Source organism: Plasmodium fragile (genome assembly GCF_000956335.1).
Source record: "Plasmodium fragile strain nilgiri unplaced genomic scaffold supercont1.16, whole genome shotgun sequence".
Classification (NCBI taxonomy): domain Eukaryota; phylum Apicomplexa; class Aconoidasida; order Haemosporida; family Plasmodiidae; genus Plasmodium; species Plasmodium fragile.
In genome coordinates this window covers 622-25,000 of record NW_012192596.1, presented here as the reverse complement: position 1 = coordinate 25,000, position 24,379 = coordinate 622, and the positions used below count along the sequence as shown (strand labels likewise).

General features: G+C 39.5%; 3 protein-coding genes across 3 annotated transcripts; 2 read left to right on the top strand and 1 right to left on the bottom strand.

The window, feature by feature from the left end:
- Window positions 1-886: 886 nt before the first annotated feature.
- Window positions 887-3,394, top strand: AK88_01764 (CTP synthase; the record flags this gene model as incomplete). Its single annotated transcript, XM_012479399.1, has 1 exon — window positions 887-3,394. The coding sequence occupies one exon, from the start codon at window positions 887-889 to the stop codon at window positions 3,392-3,394; it is 2,508 nt and encodes an 835-aa protein (XP_012334822.1).
- A 1,457-nt stretch (window positions 3,395-4,851) lies between these two features.
- On the bottom strand, window positions 4,852-17,317 carry AK88_01763 (uncharacterized protein; the record flags this gene model as incomplete). The annotated part of the gene is made up of 2 exons (XM_012479398.1): window positions 4,852-5,091; window positions 5,405-17,317. The coding sequence occupies 2 exons, from the start codon at window positions 17,315-17,317 to the stop codon at window positions 4,852-4,854; spliced, it is 12,153 nt and encodes a 4,050-aa protein (XP_012334821.1).
- A 4,196-nt stretch (window positions 17,318-21,513) lies between these two features.
- AK88_01762 (uncharacterized protein) lies at window positions 21,514-23,937 on the top strand (the record flags this gene model as incomplete). Its single annotated transcript, XM_012479397.1, has 2 exons — window positions 21,514-21,790; window positions 21,980-23,937. 2 exons carry the CDS (start codon window positions 21,514-21,516, stop codon window positions 23,935-23,937), a joined length of 2,235 nt encoding a protein of 744 aa, XP_012334820.1.
- Window positions 23,938-24,379: the final 442 nt, after the last annotated feature.

Genomic DNA, 24,379 nt, shown 5'->3' with positions numbered 1-24,379 from the left:
GCCTCTTCTCCACGAGAATAAACCTGTTTGGAGTCATCCGCCTTTATTTTTAAAACCCACTTTTTAACCTTCACTTATTAAGTCCCATTTTTAATGTCCCCCGGGAAGTTACATTTTTGAATTATCAATTTTTAATTTATACGTTCTGCATTTTACCCCTTACCTTTTCTCCGTGCGTGAGAGGCTTCTTAAGAGTCAGTGGACGAGAAACGTATAAAGGGTTACCCCTTTGGGCGGAGCTGTTTGTCGTCTCCCTCGAAAAGTCAACTCCCCCCCTTTGAGAGAGATTCTGCAGTGGCGCAATTCCCTTACCTGTTAGCCTGTAGTGCACATTTAGATTGGGCACAACGCGCAGCATGGTAATGTGATCTACCATTTTTATCTTTTCCCTCTGAGGAATTGCTAACGTGGTGCGCTGTATTGCATATTAATGGTGTTTGAACCCCGGATTGGCAAAAATGCATGACTCTTCCGGTGGGGCGCATACACCACACATGCATATATCACCTTCGTGTATGCAGTTACATATATATGAGTGTACGTGTCTCTGTGCGTAGCTTTATTGGCCACATTGGCACAAGCCTAAGTACTGCTTCGCCCATCGTGTTAGTAGAGCTTCATTTTTAAATTATTCATACTTAACAGTGCATGTATTTGCACGAGTAGGAAGAGTCAACCGTTCTGAAGTCTACGCGCAGCTCTTCAAAGTAGGGGTTTTAACTCCACTTATTACACACGTGTACAAGTGGCTTGTACATATTTTGCAACCACGGGTAGGAGCACCAATAGATAGGCCCATTTGAACCCGCCCACAGGAACGCAGTACCCACGATTCCCATTCCCCATTGGCCGCTATTTTTTCCTCCTCTTTTTGAAAACTTTTGAAATGGATTCAGCGAAAGATGTAAATACTATCACAAAGTATATCATTGTGACTGGGGGGAATATGAGCGGGCTGGGAAAAGGAACAGCCATGAGCAGCATGGGGGTACTATTGTTAACGAAAAATATTCTACTGACGACGATAAAAATAGATCCGTACTTAAATATAGACGCGGGAACGATGTCTCCATATGAACATGGGGAAGTATACGTACTGGAAGATGGTGGAGAAGTGGACTTGGATTTAGGAAACTACGAGCGCTTTTTAAACATAAAATTATCATATAAAAATAATATAACCTCGGGAAAGGTATACGAAGAAGTTATAAAAAAAGAAAGGAAAGGAGAATATTTGGGAAAGACTGTTCAGGTTGTGCCACACGTAACGGATGCTATACAGAAGTGGATCAAAGGAGTTATAGATGACAATATAAAGAGAATGAAAAAAGAATACAACATTAGAGCTTCGTCAACACCAAATACAGTCCCATGCATTTGTATGATAGAAGTAGGTGGAACAGTTGGAGATATTGAATCGGCTGTTTACCTAGAAGCATTGCAACAGTTAATAAATAATTTAAATTCAGATGATGTGTGTTTATGTCATTTATCCTACGTACCAATTATGGGGACTCTAAGGGAACAAAAAACCAAACCAACACAACATAGTGTCAAAATATTAAGGGAAGCTGGATTGAAACCAGACTTCATATTTTGTAGATGTGAAGAACCCTTAACAGAGGAAGCCATTCAAAAAATTTCTCTCTTCTCGCAAGTGAAAAATGAGCATGTCATATCTTTACATGACACATCCAATGTGTATAAAGTTCCCCTAATACTGGAGCAACAAAGTTTCTCTGCCAATGTTCTAAAAAAACTCAATTTGCAAGATACGGTCTTGAAAAATAAATTACAAATAAGTCCATACTCATTCAGTACCTGGAAACAGCTATCAGATAGATACGAATCTTCAAACGAATGTGTTGTCATTGGCATTGTGGGAAAATACACAGCTTCGAATGACACATATTTGTCTATCATTTCTTCCCTCGTCCATGCGTGTATAGAATGCGGATTCAAGTTAATTATCAAATATATCAACAGTAGCCATTTATCTTTGAAAAAAAAAAGCAAAAAAAAAAATATCGATCTGAAGAGGAAAGCCAGAAAATATTCCTACGATACATTTTCCCAAATCAATACCACACAGAAACATCTCTTTGTTGATGATACAACTTCGGATGAAGATTACGATAAGAAGAGAAGAATGAAGTATGAGCGTGCATGGGATATTCTCCGATCCGTGGATGGTATACTAGTCCCTGGAGGATTCGGAACCAGAGGTATTAAGGGAAAGTATCTCTCATCCAAATATTGCAGACTGAATAATGTGCCTTACTTGGGCATTTGCCTTGGCATGCAGACAGCCGTCATCGATGTTGCTAGGCAATACCTAAATAAATATGCCAACTCAGAAGAGTTCGAAGATTTAATTGAAGTTCACAACAATTCGCATGATAAAATGATTAACAAGAAGAAAAGGGAATATAACACATGCGCAACGGACTACTCCGGAAGTGCAAACGAATTCACCAAAGGACGAGTCCACACGGATGATGTTTGTTTCGAAATGAAAAAGGAAACCCCACACATTCGCTCCAATCTGCACGGTGCTAGAAATGTCTCGCAGAGCAGCTTGCCATACAACGACGACAACGATAGTGACTCTCTCGCGCAAAAGAAGCACGCAATCTCGGCATGCTCCACAAATGAAGAAATGCCCAACAGTATGGGGTTGGAGGCCAGTGAAGGGGGCGAAAATGATCAGAGTGGCACCTATGGTCCAAATAGCCAAATCGGTAACGGGAAAAAAGAGCATTGCGAGAAGTCCCACACCGATATGATGAACTGTGACTTGTGTTCGCCGCATGACCAAGGTGAACATCCCTCTGACGTCGCGCATCTCTTGGCTACGCAAAAGTACATTGAGGATATCCCCAAAAAAATAAACGATCCAGCATTACAGGAGAAAATAAAATTAATGGGCATACAGGACTACTACAACAGTATAGAAGAGATAGATAACAACAATGTTATCATCTCCATGAATGAATTCAAAGGCGACGATAATAAGGGAGGCACCATGCGATTAGGCGTGAAGCAATCCAAAGTGATTGACAAAGATTCCCTCACTTACAAAGCATATGATGAAGCGACGTACATATTCGAAAGACATAGACATAGGTTTGAAATAAATCCAAAATATGTTCCACTCTTAGAATCCGTTGGACTCAGCTTTGTGGCAAAAGATGTTGACAGTGTCAGAATGGAGATCTGTGAAATGAAGAAGTTAAATTTTTACGTGGGTGTACAATTCCACCCCGAATTTACTTCTCGTCCATTTAAGGCGAACCCGATATTCCTGGCCTTCATTTTAGCATCCAAGGGGAAATTAAAGGAGCGTCTGGACAAGTACGGAAATAAGTTATGTTCGGGGAGTCTATACCGGTAGATTGGCACATATGGAGGACGCACAATTGAGCTCGCACGCACACATATATAAATATATATTTATATGCGTGTGTGCATCTCCCTTTTTGGTGATTATTATGTCAAATGGGAAAATGTGCCGCCCCGCCCTGATGATGACGACCAAGCTGAAGCACATGCCAAGTGACAAAGAAATAATCACTTAAAGAAGATGCTTACATTTCCTTTGTTCTCCTGCCCAACCCTTACCCTGTACTTTTCCACACCATGCTGTATATAGATATACATAGGTGTGGGCGTCATAATGCAACCCCTGCTACATATTTTGAAGAAAAAAAAAAAAAAATGTGAATAAGGCATATTATGACGATATGCCACAACGATCCACGTGTGCTAATTTTGGCAAAAACGGAAGACACTTCGGAGGTTGTGCTTCTTACCGGGGGAATGAGTTGTCCGAGACATGGGAAAAGCATAATTTTTGTTTTGCCCCCCAATGTCGTCGTGCCACCATTTATAAGAGGGATTTCCTACAATTTGTTTGAACGAGCATTGGTCCTTTGCTTTCCTATGTTTTTCCTTTCTTTTATTATGTTACGCTTCTGTTTTTTTTCTTTTTTTTTTAACCCTTCCATCTGAATTCTTTCAATTTTGCATCCCTCCTCCACGCTTCTCCATTTTCACCATTTGGTATCCACTTGCATGTGTAAAATAACGAGACACTGCATGTGGTCGAAGTTTTCTGTTTTTGAAAATGTAAATTAAGAATAAACCAACGAATACTTTTTCTGTTAGAACCATTTGAAGAAATTTTACTCTTCGCCGTCGGCGGCCTTCTACGCCAGGTTGGTTTGCCAAGAAGGGAACGCCACTTACTGCTGTGCAAGGCTTGGAAGTGGGCGCATGGTGGTAGATCACCCCTTAAAAGATTAAGCGTTGTTCCTTCTTTTTTTCAGTTACAAATGCGTAAATTTAGAGGAGAAAAAATGCGTCTCCTCAGGGGACAAAGTTCCAAACAATTTCCACCCTGTAGATAGCATCGGCAGAAAAAAAAAAAAAAAATTATCACTGCTTTGGAATGCTTTTGGACAACTTAGCTAGGCATGCCATCACAGAATACTTGAGTGTGATTTAACGATTAACAAAAAAAAGACAATACATATACGCATTCTAAACAAACGCGAGGGAAGGCCCCTGTCGCATGCTCATCATGCAGACATTTGTCTTTTGTAGTTGTGTAAAAGGGGGTAGGACAAGGGAAAAAAATAATAATAAACACTGTCATTAACGTGGTCATTAAGATTAATTTGACATTTCAACAAAGTAGTGTGTTTCACTTGGGTGGAAGAACAAAAACGGGGAGAAAAATTCTGGCACGAACATGGCAACGGAGAAATAAACCATGTCGAGCGCGACTCGCAAGCGAAGTCGAATTAATCGTCCACGGAGTTGTGTACAAAAGAAGAAAGAGTAGACAAATTAATAATACTGGAAATTCAATTTGTAACAAAACAAAATATTGTTGAGCAAAATTGCAAAGACGTTTAACTCGAAATCGTTCTTTTTTCCTTTTAGGTATATGACATCTAAGCCCGCGATGAAAAAGTTCAGCTCCTCGTCCATATCCTTGTAATTGTCGGCCAAGATTTTTCGAAAGTTGTAATTTATGTTGTTCACAAGACGTTTCCTGTCTCCGATGCAGACGTCCTTGCTGAAATTCTGCAAAAGGGGGGCAAAGAAAATATACACATATATATACATAACGGAACGGAGTAAGGAAGGGTAAAAGGAATGAGTTCCCCCTGGTCGCACGTGGAGGGGCAGAACAACGGACGGTCTCCCACTTCAGCACCACACTAAACGCCGCTCGTTTTTTTTTTGTTCTCTTGCGCGCTTATCGGAGCGTCAATGTGTTTAGCGCTAATTGAAAATCAGCGAGACATGTGTACTTCTGTTACGGACTCGTCCACCTTTGTAAACCCGCGCGTTGTACGTCCTCCCTTTTTTTTTTTTTTTTTTTTTTTATACTCACCGGAATAAGTGCTCTTCCTATTCGCTCTGTATACAGCGGAATGGTGAAGTAGGGGATGAGGAAGTATGAATTTGTGTAAACACACTTGTGCGCAAAGTAGACAAAAATGAGATTGCTGTACTGGTTGGCCAGCACTATACACGATTTGTCATATATGATTTTCAATAAATTAATGCGAGACGATTTGTATGCGGCGGGCAATTTCGGTTCGACTGGTTTGTTTAATTCAAGTATGCGCACAAATCTGGTGGTGAAAAAATTCTTGGTAATTTTTGTAAACTTAATTTTTGACAAATATAGCTTATGTTTATCTGCAGATAATATTATGTACTTACTGAGTTGTTTTTTTTCTTCCCTATCAACTACTGAATTAAATGTTGCTTGAGGTTTTTTCACACAAGAGCAGGTTTTGTTTTTCTTCTTCTTTTGTTCTTCCTTTCTTACCCTCTTCTCACCATAGGTGAAATGTATGCCTCTTTTCTTCCAGTCCCTGCTCAAATGAGAGTACAAAAATCTTAACATGGATATGTTCAGCATAATCATGTCTCTTTTTCTTTTTGGCAACAGCAGGAAAAAGAGCTTGAATAAAGTTGTTTTTTTTGGAAGGTCTAAATTCAGGGAGTACAGAAAACGATAATCTGATTGTACTTGTGGCAAATCACTATTACAATTTTCATAATGGTCAAACAAGCGTGTGTCCAAAATGATATTTCTTATCCACACAATGTATTTGCATATACGCCTTGGGGTTAAAGGATATTTTTTTCTTCTCTGAAATAGGTTTTTTGTCAAGTAGACAAGGAAGGAGTACCTTTCCTTCACATAAAATGATTTCAAAATTTTTTTTTTCTCTGCATTCACTTTTTCATCATGTTCCTCATGTTCCGTTTTGTGTAATAATTTACAATTTTTTAAAGCTATTTGGTAAAATAATTTCATCACCTTGAGGTTAATGTAAAATGTACTCTTAACATATTTTTCTTCGAAAATTATTTTCCTCCTTTGGTAATTTCTCAGCTCATGTAAATTCACTCGTATAATAAAAATAATCGTTTTTGCCTTCTTGTAATGTACTTTTTTTTCAATTTCGTTTTTGTTCCTCTTTTTTGTCTTCTTCTCACTGCAAATGTGTATGTCCGTCTGGAATATGACGCTCCCGCGTTTATTTGGGTCATCTCCCATTGGACTGCTTCCCCCGGTGTAGCTTACATCTTCCGGGTCCTCATCCGTCACGTACTTTACGTTCACCACGAGTAACCCCTTCCCACAGTATCTGTACATATTCTGCAAAACGTTTATATTTTCAAAATATTTAATCTTGTAGTTGTCATTTCTTGCATTCAGGAAGCATATGTTGTACACTTTGTCTTCCCTCCTGAGCACATCCTCCAGGTCCTTCCTCCTCGGTGTGGAACCATTTCGTTTGCCGTCTCGTTCATTTCTCTTCATCTTAAGTTTGCTCATTTTCCCCCTTTTCCCTTTTCCACAATTTGCATCAGAGTTGAGCGAATCGGAGGAGCAGAAATCGGTGCTTTCATTTTCTAAGTCGTCGAACAAATTTTCAAGGAGGCTTTTCTTCGAGTCATGCTTCGTGTTCCCGCTTCGTTTCTCTGTATGATCCGCCATCCCCGCCTCCCTTGTGTGCTTCTGGTACATATTATTTTCGCGAAAGTACTTGTGATGGTTGATAATCCTATTGCTATGCGAAATGTTCACTATGTTATTTATCACATTGTGGAAATTCGAAATGTTGTTTTTCAGTATAATTGTATATCCCACATTCTTGGAGTGCATTTCTGGGGATTCCTCCTCCGTCTCACCCTGCTTGTTCCCGCTACCTCCGCCTAGCCTACCCGTCCTCTTGATAAGCGTTAAGTAGGACTGGAATTGTTGATTCATTTCTACACTGGTGCCACTTCCTGCTCCCACGGATCCGAAGTAGACAGCGTAGTTCTGCAAAAGTTCGCTCAGAATTTTCGACTCCTGATAATTTGCTGTGATGTGAAAGTTGAAATACAGCTTAGGCTTGGACGCCTCGAACTTGGCGATGCAGTCAGATAGCACCTTACATGTGACGTGTCGGTACATACTTTTGCAGAACTTCAAATCTGCGTACTGATGAATTAGCTTTTCAAAAAGTGGAATCCATTTCTTTGGATTCTCTTCATAGTTTTTTCTTTTTCCCGATAAAAAGTGCAAGCTAAAATCGTTCCTTATACCACGTATGTATTTATAAAACAACGATTTTTCATGTTTCTTCCTTTTTTGGTAATCTGCATCGAGCTCATCATCATCTTCATCATCCTCGTCGTAGTCGTCGCTTCCCTCCTCCGTATTGTAATCACTTGCCTTTGCGCACTTCCAGTTCTTTTTGTCTGGTTCTACACAGGACGAGGAAGAATGTACATCCGTTTCCCAGCTGTCATCCGATTCGTTGTTCGATTCGGATTCAATGAGCGATGATTTTCCTTTCTGTTTTTTATTCTTTCTTTTGTTTTCTCTACGAGTGTAATATTTTTTCTTTGTTTTGTCTTTCTTTGTACGAGATGACTTAATACAGAAATCCTCCGTCCACCCTGGCGTTGCACGTGCGTCATTCCACGTAGAGGTGACCATGTTGGCATAATGACCGTATTCATAGTCTGTCAAAACACACACATCCCGTGTTAAACGCTGCCTCGTCAATTTCACACTTTCCAGGTCGCATATTCTCTCCTCATATTTCAACGGATAAACAACGATATACGATTTTAGCAAATTCTTACATACATATTTCATGGTCGAATATATTTGCTTCATTTTTTTTTTAGAGAAAGAAGCTGCTTTAACATTCTTGTCAGTCATGATGTTGAAAATGGTTTGGATATTATTTGGTTGGACATATTCCGTTCTTTTCATATTTCTTTTGTATAGGTAAGAACGTAGGGAGTGTAGATTGCCCCCTTGTATATTCCCCTTCGCACTGAAAAAGGAACAACTGAATAATTGGAAAAAAGAATATTTTTGAAAAAAGGGGCAGAAATTATCCATAGCTACATTGCCAGCGGGGAAATAAAGACAATAGTTAAAACTAGGTCTCTGTCCTATGAAAAAATTTTCTTTGTAAAATAGGTCCGTAAGAATATCACATTTCGGAATATTCTTCTTCAACAGGAAGTCACCACTCCATCCCATATGTTTCATTTCCTGTTTGCACAGAATGTTATTTTTTTTCATGTTTGATAATAGTTCCTTTTCCCTAATCGATTTGTATATTTTGCTCTCATGAAATACTTTTTCAAAGGCACTTCTTTTCCCTCCGTAGTTTATTTGGACTGTTTCATTGACCAAGAGGCTGAATGACATCCGATGGTGACTCTTCTGCTTTTTCAACTTTCTCCTTTCCTTCTCGCGCACCACGCTCACATTTCTGTGTCGCTCCCTGCTTTTCCTATCCTCCCTCGGCGGAAACACATGGTCATAGATGTTGTAGTTCCTATCCAAGTCATAATTCTTCACATTGAACGGGTTCCAAAGAACCAGGGATCTGTCCACCGAGCAGGATAAAAGGAAGTTGTCGTCTGGAGAAAATTTCACACATGGGATATTATGCTTGTGGTGCTTTACAATAATTTCGTAAAATCTAGAGGATAATTCGAAAAATAATTTATACATAATGTCATACCAGTCCGCTGAATAGAATGTCACATTTGAAAAGGTCCAGAGAACTTCGCTCATTCGATTTGATTCGTCATAGGAGGGACTCATTCTTACCTTATTGCAAAATTTTCTCGTAATCATATTTTTAGGCAAATATTTAAACATATAATTAGCATTTTTATCATTGTAAAGACTGTTTCTTACTTGTTCTGCTTTGTATTGTACAAGTGCGCTGACATTATAATCATAATATTTCTTCTTCATTTTGCTGCCATCCCCTGTGTAGATGTTTTTTCTTTTTTTTTTTCTCTCCCCTTTGTCTTCCTTGATAGTGGAGTAGTAATATTTTAAAAATGTGTTAAAGAAACGGTCCTTTTTAAGTGCATTACTTTTGTCTGATTCGTTATTTTCGTCTCTTCTCAGCACATTCAAATATTCGATTTGTTTTTTGATGGGTTTATCCTGCTTGACGTGCTTTTTTTTTTTTTTTTTCTTGTGTGTTCCTTTGTTTGTTTGTTCAGAGGTTTGATCCTTTTCTCCCCTGTTCTGTTCATCTTCCATCATTCTCTGTCCCTTCAAAACCATCTCCAACTTGTTCCTCTTCTCCTCATTCAGGTAGCAATTTTGTTGCAACAGAACTTTATGTAACCACTTAGATGTAATGATAACTTTGTCCTTACATGGTTTTTCCTTCCACTTTGGGGTGTCTTTGTCCCAGTTCGTCATCCACAATGGCTCGTACTCCTCTTCATCCCGTATCGGCCCTTTCTCCTTGTTAAGATGCGTTGAACTATTTTCAAAATCGTTGACGCCTAGTGCAACAATTTGTGTGCACTCATTGTGTCCGTTACCGCCCTGGTAACAGCTCTCCTTTGTTGGATGAGCAACCTTCCGCTTTAAACAATATTTGGACAGACGACTGTCCCTATTCTTCTTTATGCTGACGCTGCAATTATTTATGTATAGCTTGGAACCCTCATACTTCAAGAATCGATAAGCTGAGTTGAAATTGATTATGTTGCTTCCCTCAAAGCACAGGTCTAAGTTTTCGCATTCCGAACATTCATCCACTAGGCATTCCGATATGTTGCTAAAATCGCTGGTGGTGTTGCTGCACGAAGAATAATATGACTCGTACGATGAATCTTCCATGTCTAATGTGGAAGCAGAACTCAGATTTGGTTTCATATCTGTTACGTTGTTATCGCTGCTGTGGGACACTTTTTTGGAATATTCTTCTGCTTCCCTCCTCGGACTATCTCTCTCCGCGCATTCCAATGCCATACCTCCGGGACGAACATCACCCGTAACGCTATCTTTTCTCAAACTGTCTTTCACGATCGACCATTGTGAAGGGTTAGTTTTATGTGAACCGCTGCTGCGGCTTTCTCCCAGTGGCTCCTCCATTGCGGAATCGTCCGCGTTGCCGTGATGGTCTATTTGGTCATTCGCCACGTCACCCGTAGGTTCTTCGATGATTTCGTCCTCTGATTCGTCCGCTTCTCCCTCTTCTTCATCATCTTCCTCCTCGTCTTCCTCCTCTTCATCTGCGTACTCTTCGTCCTGCTCTTCCGTCATTTGATCCGTCTCTTCGTCCGTTCCTTCTTCCCCTAACATCCCATGCAGTCGATCTGATTCCGCTGCTGCCACGGCTGCCACTGCGTCCCCCATATTAAGAGCTACTTCCTGCGAATCATCCATGTCCCACGCCGGTCTGCCCTCCTCGTCAGGTGCTTCCTTCGCACGGTTCCCGCGATCTACCCTCTCGTTCTTCTCACACACACCTTCACACACAATGACAAAGTCGAAAAAAGAATCAGACTTGGAACCATGAGTCAACATTATTTCATCAGCACTTTGGGGAAGCGTATATACGTACCGAACAATGGCATCATATTTATCATTCATGGAGGCAGATTTCAAGCCAAAAGGGATTTCTCTGAAACGCATACAGCACTGCATGGTTCCTTGTTCTCCCTCCATTTTCACATTTTCCGAGTTTTTGTTGTTCATTAGGTCTAACATCATGGGGGATATTTTCCCGGTAAAGGAATCTAGCTCATTAAAAAAAGTGTTTCGCAAATTTCTCCTGGAATTATACTCTTGATTTAAATTGCGACTGTTATTTTGCGAATTATTCATTACGTTTGAAGTCCAGTTGCCCACATTGGGGGCCAGTGAGGAAGAGTTGTTCCGGTTCGACTCCCTCATATTTAAAATGTTATTGTATAGCACGTTGAGGAAAAGGTGTTCATTTTGTTGTCGGCCATCCCTCGAATTGCGAGAGTTTCTACTATCCGCGTTATTATCTACAGAAGAAGTGCTATTATTTGTATTTGTATTTGCACTTGCTCTAGATATTAAATATATATTATCGAGACTGCTTGTGTTTATTCTGAACCTCCAACCATCCTGGATTGCTTCAATTCTATCTGGGTTGGATGCCAACAGGTTTCTAATTATTATACTTGCGTACGAGTTAATTGGTGTTCCCCTTCCTTCTGTTCTTGTGTCCTCTATGCCCACTCTTGGCAAATGCATACTTTCCCCGGATGTTTGGTTATCCAATTGTGAATCTTCCAAATCGGGTCTTTCCTCAGATTCACTATCCTCATTTGGGCGTGCTACAGAGGCAGCTGAATCGACCGCAGATGGGCCGTCTAAATTGATCAAGTTCTCGTTGTTGTTCAAGTTAGATGCCTGTTGTGTGACTGCCCTAGACGTGTAATAACTTCTCCGTCCTCGAATGGTGAGAGGAGGTCTACCGGTTATGTTCCCAATGCTGTTGTTAATGTTTAATATATTTTGCGTAGCATTCACCATGTTATTTAGAACTCTCTGTGTGCTTTCATTCATGAAGTCTTCTCTCATGTCAGGTACATTCCCAGCGCCATTTCGATTGGATCGATTGGATCGATTGGGACGATTAGGTCGATTGTTTCGTATGTTATTCCTCATGTTGTGCAAAACATTACTCCTCACCATCCTATAATTGTGTAGTGCACGAACAAGAAGACCATTGTTTGAAAAATCTGAATTGTACCCATTCCCTAGGAGACGACTCCGAGCTGTTGACAAAAAACCTTCGTTAATGAACCGGTTAAAATTGTTTGTACTTTGGCTAGTGTTGTTATTTATATATGCAGGAAAATTTATTCCTCTACTGTGCATGCTACCTTCTGATATGTTAGCTGACTCGGATGAGTTCGAACCTGATTCGGCTTTCAAATTTAGTAGCAAATTATTCATGACACGTTTCACTTTCATTTCTTCCTTTTTATCCTCTTTGGGTCGGTTGTTTCTATATAGATTATCCAGTTCCATCTCAATGGTATAATTTACAATTCCATTCATGTGGGCTTTACCTGCCATAACGTTTCTTAAGCATCCTTTTTTTTTTTTTTTTTTTTTCGTTTTCTTCGTTTTTGTCTTTTCTGCATTGCTGGACAGGGGGCTACTCCCTCTGCCACTGCCACTTCTGCTACTTGCATCGCTACTACTCCTGGGCTGGACATTTCTTTGCATTCTCTGCTTCTTTCCCTTCACAGCACCACATTCATCAAACCGTAGGGAATAATAATTACTACGATCTTCCTTTGTGGTTCCGGGTTGTTCGTCCTCGACAAAATTCGGACCGCTTTCGATCGGGTCGTTCGTCAAGTGCATAATGTCCAGCGTGTTATTATTGTGGTCTTTGAGCTCGCAAACTACTAGTATGGTTTTGTTGTAAAAATCAAAGTTCACTTCTTGCTCCACTGTTCGTTGTTCGCTCATAGGGTCTTCCTCTCCGTTGAATGATTTTGCGGCTTCGGCTGCTCCATTCACTTCAACCGATGCGCCAGCTTTTTCTTCTGTTGCTTCACCCGTGGGAATGGCCCCGTGCGTCTTCAAAAACAACCCCGCTACCGAGTGTCTCTGGATGCTTTTCACGACCATTTTTAGTTCCTCCACATATTTCCCTGCAACCCGATCATAACAATGTAGTTCCCCCTTGTTTCTCCTTTTATCTAGAACCACGAAGATGGAATGCTCATTTGAAAACAGCGGTTTTGTATAGGAAAAGGTAAATTTGTGCCTCTCTTTGATAAACTTTCTGAATCTTCTGCTAATATTTTTTAAAACATTATTTGCCCTTTTGTAGCTGTACAAGTGCTTATGGCATTTTATTACATTATCCTCATGTACATCAACGTTTGTGTTGCGCAATCTACCATTTTGCCCTTTCTGGAAGGCACTCGGTGGATCGCACAACACATATATTCTTTCTACCTTTGACATGTTGTAACTTTTGGTCTTTCTGTAAATGATGTTGTGCACACCGACCTCATCCTCGCTGGTTGTACTTGCCGATCCAGAATCAGCCTTAGCCGCATCGATGGCTTCTCCAGGGGTGTGCTGAGAGGGCGGCCCCTCAAGTGATCGCTCTCCGTTTGGCAGATCTGCGTTTGGGGTCCTTTCCACCACGTGTTCACCCTTGAGGATGTCTAAATAATTGTGTCGTCTCTCCCCGTGGGCACCCTTCGCCCAGTTGGTTTTCCGCTTTTTCCCTCTCTTCAGGATTTTATTGATTACGTGCGCTCCTCTCACGCCATACCTCGACATGCTCCTGCGTAAAAATTTAATGTACCAATTCTTCAAATACTTATTGTTGTTGATTATGACCATTTGGGGGTGAAACAACTTCAAATTGCGGCAGTACTTAGAGCCAAATCTTTTAGCATATAATTTTTTCATCTTATGAATCGTCAACGCAATGTTGCAATGAATGTTCCACTTCATGTGATAAATCTGTGCCCCGATGGATGCTTGCTTTAAAAACAAAATTATTGCATCGCTTGGGAAATTGTACGATAGGGTCAGAAGCATTTTTTTTAGATTCTCCTTTCTGTTGAGGAAAAACTGGGCCAAGTCAATCGGAATGTAGCTCCTTCTATGCATAATGGACGAAAGTGCTTTATGCAAATTCGCCTCCTTAAATCGGTCTTTCACGCTAATCTTTGTGACGTAACTTTTGTTCTTCATTGGGCAGATACCTCTCATGGGATCCTTCGCTTGGGGGATTGATGCCATATGTAGATCAGCTTTGTCCTGTCCATCTCGGCTACTGTTATTCCTCGCCGCTTGATCTGCAGCACATGTACTGATGTCTTCACCGTCCTGCAAATGGAGCAAGTAATCGTCTTTCCATTTGTCAAGGGGGGCACTCTCACTGGAATAAAAATGAATGGGTTCCTCTTCTCCGTTCGTTATGCTGTGTCTTTTGTGTCCTACTTCTTCCTCCCATGAGAGGTTTGACGAGGGCAATCCACTGCTCGTGCTGTCCTTATGGTTAATATATTCATTACGAAAAATTACTGAATCGTTTTTATTTTTTTTTTCCTTCCTTTTCTTTCTCTTCTTCTTCACTTTTGGTGAGTGGCAACCATTTGGCTGATAACGTTTGTCCCCCTTTCTGTTAGCCTGTTCACTGGCGCTCACCGAGGTTGACGATTCTTCGCTTCCCTCACAATGATCCACACAAATGATGTGATCGCAAGTTTTATCCCTACCGTGGTGGTGAGGCGAGAAATGATTATTCTTTTTCTTGTTTTCCCTTATCTCGTGTTTTTCTTCCGTTGTATCCTTTTTCTTCTTTCTTTTTCGTTTCTTTTCCGCTTCCTTTTCCCTTTTCTTACTTTTTCTGTTTTTCCCCAAGTGATCTTCCTCCGCATCAGTGCTATCGAAATAAAACGGGTCCTTGTCATTGTTGACGAACAAGCGATTTACCTTAACCTTTCTGTGCACAAAAGCATTTTTAAAAAAGTTAAGAGCATCATCATAGTCATACCTTCTCCTAAAATAATAAAAGTTGTTCAAATTGTAAATATTTATATTGTGTGTGTTCGACCCAATGGCTAGTAAATTTTTGGTAAAATTAAACGAAATGGCCCATGTGGACGTGTCTGACTGAATATAAGTTTTGTTATTAAAGACAATGTCTGGTTGCACGTATATATGTGAGGACTTTAGAATTTTGTCATTGTAATCTACATTAAAGAGATTAAAGCTGAAGATGTTGAACTGCTTCCAAATTTTGTTGTACTTGATATCGACACTTGGGTCTAGGAAATTTTCTAACTTATTGCTGAATTCTTCGTAATGCACATGTGTTATGTACAATTTGCAAAAGTTTACAAATTTTTTTCTTTCCTTCTTCAATATATTTAATCGCTCTACATGTAAATTATAGTTTTTGATATTCCTCCTTAATCGCTCTATCTGCGTTTTTTTCTCATCTCCATGATATTTTTTTCTTTTTTTTCTTTTTCTTTTAATACCTATTTTGGCTCGCCCTCTGTAACACGCATTTGGTGAAAACCTCCCTCCAGCACCCCCTACACAACCTCGCCTGTTACTACCACAGCACATATCCATGTTATCGTCATCTCTTACCCTTTTTTTATTTTTTGCCACCCGCTTGATTTTCCGTTGCGCCATCAGTTGGGCCATATGGAGGCCCCTCCTTAGTGTCATGCGCAAATCACCATGACGGTAAAACTTCGGGCCGCTGCCTTTCCTGCTACAATTGTTGAGCCTCAGTTTGGACGATAAGTGTCCTGTGCACTCTTCATCACTAGATGATTTAATATATGTATTCACAAATTCAGTCTCGTCTCTAATTGCGTTAATATATTCATTTTGGTCATTCAATCTCATGAGGTTATTTCTTTGATTGTAACCCATGTAGACATTGTTCCTCATTTTTGTATAAAAGTTGAGTTCTTCAATTTCTTTCGCATCATTGCCTAGTACATAATTAACCTGATGATTTTTTGTAAAATTTTGTCCTGCTGTTTTTTTCCTCATTCTGTGGTTATCATGCAGGTTGAGCCACCCATCTTCCCTTCCGTCGTCGGCATCATACGCGTCCTCCTCAGCGCTCTCAAGACTGCTATATATTTCGCTAATTTTAAATTTTTTCTTGTTCCCATTGATGTTACTTCGTGTGTTTGGATTCTGTGCACTATCGCTCTTGGGGTTCCCCATGGGTTCGTCCCTTGGACACCTCAATAAACAGATGTATTTCATTTTATACGGCCCTTTTTTGAATGCGTTTTTTTGGTACACAGTTAGGGCACCAGCATTGCGACATACACCTGCTCCTCCTATCACTGCTCCCGATACCACTCCGCGGGTCTCCCTTTCGAATAGACATGTTTTATAAAATCCGTTTTTGCAGACATTTATTTTCTTCGTTTTTAAGAGGGGTTTCTTTAGATTAGAAGTTACGTGAAGGTTGAAGGCCCGATCATTAAGTCGCTTTTTTCTTTTGTGCACTGTGCTCTCATTTTTCAACTGCATTCTGTACATACGGGCGCTTCTCCTCTGTTTGGCTTTATTTTTTATATGATCAAAATTGTTGATGCATTTGGACAATTCAAACATTTCTAGGAGTTCCTTGGAATATCCATTTGCATACCGATTGTTGTGTATTAAACTTAGAATAAAATCATGTTCATCAATTTTTAATTTATTTAAGAGGCGATAGGAGTCCCTGAACGAGGTTGGAAACACTGAGTCCACACATGGAGGAACATGTGTATCGTTAAAATATATGGCCTCCGTCGTCTCATTGTCGTCATACCTCTTCAAATCGAATAACCTTTGTTCTAAAATATGTTTTAATTTCTTCTTTATATTAATACATTCAACAATTTTCTGTACATAATAAACACTGGTATCTTCGGACCACCCAACAGATATTAGAAGGGACTTATCTGAGTTGTCTCTTTCTTCACATTTGATATTTACGTATCCTTTAGAATACACGTGTGGGGACAGGATAAGTGTCGGTGCAGGAATGTTCATCGCTTTCAAACTTAAATCATTTTTCACTTCATCGTAGACGTACTTTATTTTATTTATGTTTTTAAAGCTGCTGTCATTCTGGCTTATTTCTTGTTTGTAGAAATTGGCAATAACGTTGTCTCTGCCATTTTCATTTCTCGGCTCAACGCCAACAGCAACGTTAGGGTTAGGGTTTACGTCCACGTTAATGTTTATGTTATTTTCCAGGAAGTTTTTCAATTCGTATACGTAGATATACTGCCCGTACGTTATAAACACCAATTCGTATTTCTTACTCACACATAGCAAGTTGAGTGCGAAGAAGACGAATTTGTGCTGGACACTCTTGGTCAAGTCGTGACAAAATAACAAATCCGCGTCGCAATTCTTTAACGTTCTTACGTTTTTCCAGGGCGTGCAACGTCGCCCCGCATGTGTCTTTCCCATCCCTCGTAGGTTAGCGGTAGTGTAGCCACTCTGGCGTGGTGTACCTTAGGCTTGTGCTCACGCCGCTACACGTCGCTATTATGTAGCTATATACCGCTATGCGTGGCGATCGTCTCTCACTTATTGCCGTATGTTTTCTGCATCCCGTGTTGTCCGTTGCGTTCTGTTAATCAAGCATATTCGCGAATGGGAAAAGGGGGAGGCGACCACGTGAGGGAGGCATTCGCCCAGTATAACCCTAATGTAGCCAAATACCGCCACGGGGTGCGATATGGCGTTGGAAAGTCACCTGGACAAGCCGCTCTCTGCAGCGCGTTCGCAAATGTACGGGATTGCGTTATCAGGAGCAAATTTCCCAATGGTGAAGAACATTTGCAGAAGGGGGGTCACGTGAGCCCGACGAAAACGAACACAGGGCATTCCCCTCACGTGGCTTTGCCCTTTTTAATTTAAAAAGAATATTACCAAAACATGTATGCAAAAAATTGTTGCAATTCCAAAATTTACATGCATTATGAGGTTTCCACAAAAACTGGGTGGTAATCCCTTAAGGTGCAATGGTCAATTTGTGTTTTTTTTTTTTTTTTTTTTTTTTACGTGTCCACTAGATCCTTACGCGTAGCTACTGCTTGGCGCCTTCGTGAGCTGCGTACTCTCTTCAGTTCTTTCCCGTGGAAAGCCACAACAATAGACCCGCAGAAGGAGATATAATTTTCGCAACATGCGAACCAATTTTGCTACGCTTGCTTTAAGTGTGCTTATTGGCCATACACATGTAAAAAAAAAAAAAAAAAGGAACAGCTTGAAATAACGAACAAGTAGGAACAATTGCGAAAAGGTTGAGAACAGTTATTAACAATTACTCATGAACATGTACATAGGCGGAATTAGGTAAAAATAAAACCAATTCAACCTTGTATATATTATTCTCTGTTTTTTTTTTTTTTTTTTTCGTCTTTTCCAATGTGGACTATACGTTTTGTAGGGATAACAAATGTTGGCTTTCTTTGTTCTTTTCTCTGGTGTGCTTCAGAAGAGGGAGGGTTAAGGACGGTGAAGAACAAAAGTTATATCTGTTCCAAAAAATAAAACAGCAAAATGGTTAAATAGCAAAGGAGAAAAGGAGCATGGTACACTAATCATCCTTGCGTACTGCCGTATGCAAACTTATATCCCTATGCGCACGCACCATGTGTGTTGCGTATCAACGCATAAATAGGTGTGCACACGAATGCGCTTAAAATATATACTGCAAAAATACAAACCAAAAAGAACATGCTGATCTGCTAAGGAATTGCGTAATAAGTGTCAATATGTGTGGCTCATCGTTAGGGGCACAAAACATTGTTTACTCTGTTGTCCACTTTTGTCCTCACGAAATAATTTATTTAGTGACAGAATCGAATGTCGGTCTTCCATTTCCCACCCCTGATTTGTGTCTAGGAACAGGGCTAAAGAACGAACACCCATTTATTGCAACTTAGTTGGTAAAAGAAAAAAAAAAAAAAGAAAAGAAAAAAGGAAACAGAAGAAGTTAAGCTATGCTAAGTAAAGCAGAGAATGCCGTGTTCGTATATATAAAAGAGATGGGGAGAGAGAGAGAAAGAAAAAGGGAAAGGGAGAAAAACAGAAAAAAAAAAAAAAAAAAAAAGCACCAAACTAAAAATAAATAAAACGTTGGTCTAAAAAGTGGATACCGGTTATGAAAATAGCCCGTGCAGCGAGCTGTCCTTTTTTGGTTTGTCTTCGTTTGTTACGGTATAATCCCACTTAGCTCGGAAAACCCAAAATGTTCATTTCATATATAGCAACAAGGCCTACACACACAGTGAACCACAGTGTAGGATATGGGTACATATATCAGAAACTATGACACAAGTAAGGCTTCTTAAAAAAGGGGGGGAAAAAAAAATTACGTGAAGAGCTGGCATATATCATACGGCATTAATAATGAGTGTGCACATAATTTGCCATTTAGCTCAATTGTGAATTATTTTCTTCGAACTTAAAAAAGGGACAGCCAGCTTAAACCAGCACTACAGACTATTCCAGTCCCTTGTTCCCATTTTTACATAAGAGGATGTTATTACACAGATAAATGAAAACATAGGATGAGTTAACTCAGTAAAAGTTGCGAATGCGAATGCACGTGCTAATGTATATGGCTGATTTTATTCTGTGTTGTTTTTTGTTTTTTTTTCACAGTTACTGTGATGTATGCATACGTGTCTATGTACCATTTTTCCCAAATGGGTTACCGTTTTTTTTTTTCGCTTCGCCTTTTAAAGGAAAAAAGAAAAATCCAAAATAAAATTCCAACAAATGGACATGGTTGCTATGTGCACAAAAGGTGAACAGCGTCTTAAACAGCGATGTGTGTATCAATAATGAAATGACAATGGAAAATGCGGATGATACAAACATACTGCTACGTGTTCCTGGTCAACCAAATGTTATTTCCTAACATAACGCCTTTTTAACAAAAAAAAAGAACTTGATTTATACGATGAAGGGGCACATACACGTGTGTGTAATGTTCATATAAATATATATTTCATTTTTAGCTGCGTCTGCTGGTGAATGTTTCCCTCCCCGCAAGTTGACCGCGCAACAAATCGTTGCGAGAACATGGCTAAGTCGCGCACTTCAGTATATGTTCACACAAGTGTTCCGAAGCGCAGTCACTACGTGTCGGCAGTGAATTGGGTAAAGAGCATTTGTCATTATGCGCCGACTGGGGGAGGCAAAAATGTGTGTGCATATATGCCATACATCAGCGTTTGGATTCTATTTGTTGTTTTTTTTCCTTTGGCCCAATTGATACCTTTTCCGCCATGCGGCAAGAATGTGAGACAAACTGCGCCACTGCCAACGTTACGGAACAGTGAAACGGAGTTAATGCGCTATCGGGCATGTTCACACAGCGAGTATAATCCACAGGCAGCGTGAACGCTTTTCAAGATAACTTCCTTTTATCATCATATGCCGATTATGCCATTTGTTGGCGCGCTCATAGTTCGTACTGACCGTTTTAAAAATTTACTGTACACAATTTGTTGCAAACACAAAAAAATGAAAATGTTCCCACTTTCCTATGTTGAAAAAAAAAAAAAAAAAAATTTCCATTTCGACTGTGTGTGACAAAGTTATAATTTACAGGCGCAACATTTTTTTATGTTTGCGAAAGATGTATGCACTGCTCAGCACCAGAATGTAGACGCGAACAAAAAAAAAGGACAAAAAAAGATTCTTATAGAATGCTTAAATGTGTAAATACGTACATGCGTAAATATGCACGTGCGCGAACACGTTTCCATAACGATCCAACAATACGGTAATTTGCTTTTGAAAGGAAAAAAAAAAAAAAAAAAAAGACCCCGACCAAAGCAGTGTTGTCTATGCGACGTAGACCGAGTCGTTTGCGCTTTTCTGTATTATGCGGTGCTTTAAAAATATGGCCATGGAGATTTTCATATTTAAAAACGCAACAAAGGACAAATGTTTGGCGAAATGGCAAATTACCAAGCGAACGCTACGCTACGTGCGAGATGCACTCAGAAGCAGAAATGCGATGTCATCACAAACCAGCAATCACATGCACGGCTGCAATGTGCTGTTATGCAAACGCTCACATGACAAAATACGTACGTGTGTATGTTTAGAAAAGTTAAAAAAAATAAAATAAAATTGCCACATATTGTTAATATGTTCTATTTTCGTCAAAATGTTGAAATAAAAAAAAAAAAAAAAACAAAATAAATTGTTCTTTTGTCACATTTAAAAAGTTGTGCAATTTTCGTGAAAGAATTATTCTTCTAAATAATTCATTCATTTGTGTCATTTTTTAGAACAAATTGGTGACAGGCGTTCCAAACATTTTTATTTTGTTTTTTGTATTAATTTTTTCGCTTTAACTTTTTTCCCTTCATCCACCTTGTCTTTTCTACGATTTTGTGTTTAACTCAATTTTGCGTGTGCCATGGTTCGTAGCGACAAGCGCAACTGAATTGTGTTCACCTGTGACCGACCACAACCACCTGCGACACGCGACTGTCAACTGTGACTAATCTTTTTTGTTCAAACACTGAGCGGCATAAACACACGCAAAAAGGTACACACGTACATGCACACACACCCATGCCATACGCATAAAACAAATTCCCCCAGAAAAATAATCACATCGCGGGCTGAAAAAAATGATAACTTACACGGGTTCCCTGCTAGTGCTTTTTTACGCACTCTACCAAAATGTTTCCTCTGGAATACATATAAATGGGGAAAGGAAAATAGACAACCACAGGGCGGCCGAAGAATTTAACGTGGATGATATCAATTCGTGGATGAAGTTAGACGATGCAAATTTTTTAAATACGTGGACGAAAAATGTGTCAGATATATCATTCGTGGAAAGTAAATCCATCAAAGATTCTGGTAGTGTAAACGGAGATGGATCCGGTTCTGAATCAGGAAAATGTAATTGAAACAAAGAATAAATGAGAAGACCGTTCGCGTACATTATATGTTCGACCGATTCTGCTCACGAGAGCAGGGGCTATGTCGACGAGTTCGTGTTGTTCTGCCTTAGTGCAGCTTCGTGCGGGACCCCCTGTCTTCACAAATGTGTCCCCATTTTTACAATTTGTCCCTTCCCCCTTTTTACAGCGTCCAAAGCAGATTGGAACTTCATGGCCGCACAGAACCAACAGGGAACAACGGCCAAGCCAAAATCGAATTCCGGAGATTCGGACTCCAGCGGTTCCGGCCACAAGTCGCCCGCATCAGGTTCAGGAGGAGGCTCAGGCCATGGGTCGGTACCCAAATCGCCAGGCAGCATATCTTCACAATATTCATCCTATGACGGTGGCATGTCTACCAGTATTGGCACCAGGGATTTCGAAAACGAAATGTATAGATTTACAACTAAACACCCCCTGGAAAAGTTATATAAAGAAATGGACATTTTGACAAATGAATACACAAAGTTGAAGGAAGAAGAAGTACAACATTTGGGTGACGAACATAAAGAGATTGCAGATAAAAGAAAGGAAGAGCGATTAAAACTGTTGGCTGACAGCGGGCCAGACCCCACCGCTGAAGATAAAGGTGTGGATTTTATAAAACATGATCATACAGATGTCCAAATTAAAGGTGGATTCTCACAATTCTTGAGCAATTTAAACCCATTTAAACAACAAATAGAACCGATGAAAAAGGAAATAATATTGGACACCTATATTAATAAAGCTGTCCCAAACCACGAAAAAATCATGCAAGATTTAGGCATATCTCATAAATATGAACCCTACCCACCAACCATTCTTCACACCTGCCCCAACAGTACCTTCTTATTCGACAACCTTGCAAACTTACAAAAAGAATTAGAGAGGAATGATGAAAAGGAAAAGATTACGACCAAAATCGTAGACCATAATAATGAATGCTTAAAAAATTTCGGATTATTTGATTTCGAATTACCAGACAATAAAACACAACTAGGAAATATGATTGGTTCCCTTGGTGAGTATCGTGTCAGGTTGTTCGAAATTGAAAATGATTTGTTAAGATATCAAACGGATTTAGATTATGTGACCCTCGCAGATAATTACAAGTTGGTACAACATGATTTACACACTTTAGAGAACATCAATTTTTGTTTATTAAATCCTAAGACATTGGAAGATTTTCTCAAAAAAAAAGACATCGCGACACTTATGGGACACGACCCTGTTGCGTATGAAGAGAAATTTACAAAATACATGCAAGAGTCTATCAATTGTCACCTAGAATCTTTGATTTATGATGATCTGGATTCATCCCAGGATATTAAAATTGTTCTGAACAATGTGAAATCAAAATTATATTTGCTTCAAAATGGGTTGAGTTACAAAAGCAGAAAATTAGTTAACAAACTGTTTAACGATATCCAGAATGCGCCAGATGCAGTTTTCGAAAAACTCACATGGATTTTTGAACATATGTACCACCTAAAGAGAAACTACGCCTTCTTTGCATTGAAAAGTGTTTGTGACAGATATGTTACTCTCCATACTACTATCTACGGCTCCTTGCAAGGAATGACTAACTATATTAAGGAATATACTCGACTTTACGGAGCCTGCTTTAAAAACGTAATCATTTACAATGCAGTTATATCCGGCATACATGAACACATGAAAAATTTAATGAAATTAATGCCAAGAGATGGGTTACTCTCCGATATTCACATTGAAGCGTTACTACAGAATGACAAAAAAAAAATCACACGAACGGATTATGTGCTCAACGAATACGATCCTTCTGTCAAATCTTATGCCCTTACTCAGTTGGAAAGAGTACCTATGGTTAGCGTCATTAACTCTTTTTTCGAGTTCAAGAAAAAGCAACTATCAAAAATGATTGCTCAGATGAAGTTAGATTTATTTTCACTCACAAATGACGAACTTAAAATCCCAAACGACAATGGAGCCACTTCCAAGTTGACTGCCAAACTTATCAGTATATACAAAGCGCAAATTAAAAAGTACTTCAAGGAAATGCGTGATGATTATGTTTACCTCATAAAGACACGTTACAAGGGTCATATGAAAAAGAACTATTTGCTCTACAAGCGACTGGAGTAAGTCCATTCTCCCTCCTCAAACGCTTCTTAGCATGTTGCACTTTTTCAAGCAATTCGACTAGGACATTATCACATGTGTGCTTCTACCTTGGAGAAGAACGCTGCCATGCGAGATGATATGTTTGCTCTTTTTAACTATTTTGTTTGTCCCCATTAAGAAGTTTACTGTCCCTCAGGTCGGATGCACCTTTTTTTTGCATACCCACACAAATAATTTTTTTTTTTTTTTCCATTCCATAAGTGAATGTATCCTTTTTTTTTTTTTTGTACTTCATTTTTTGCGCTTTAATTTTTCCTTTTCCTGTGTATGTTTTATTTTTTGAATTTTGAATTTTGAATTTTTCACCGTAACTTGGCCGCTTGTTTTGTGTCTTCTTGCACTGCTCTCCAGTTGATGCGCGGAGCGTGCGCAGAATATTACACATGCAACACTCCGCATTGTT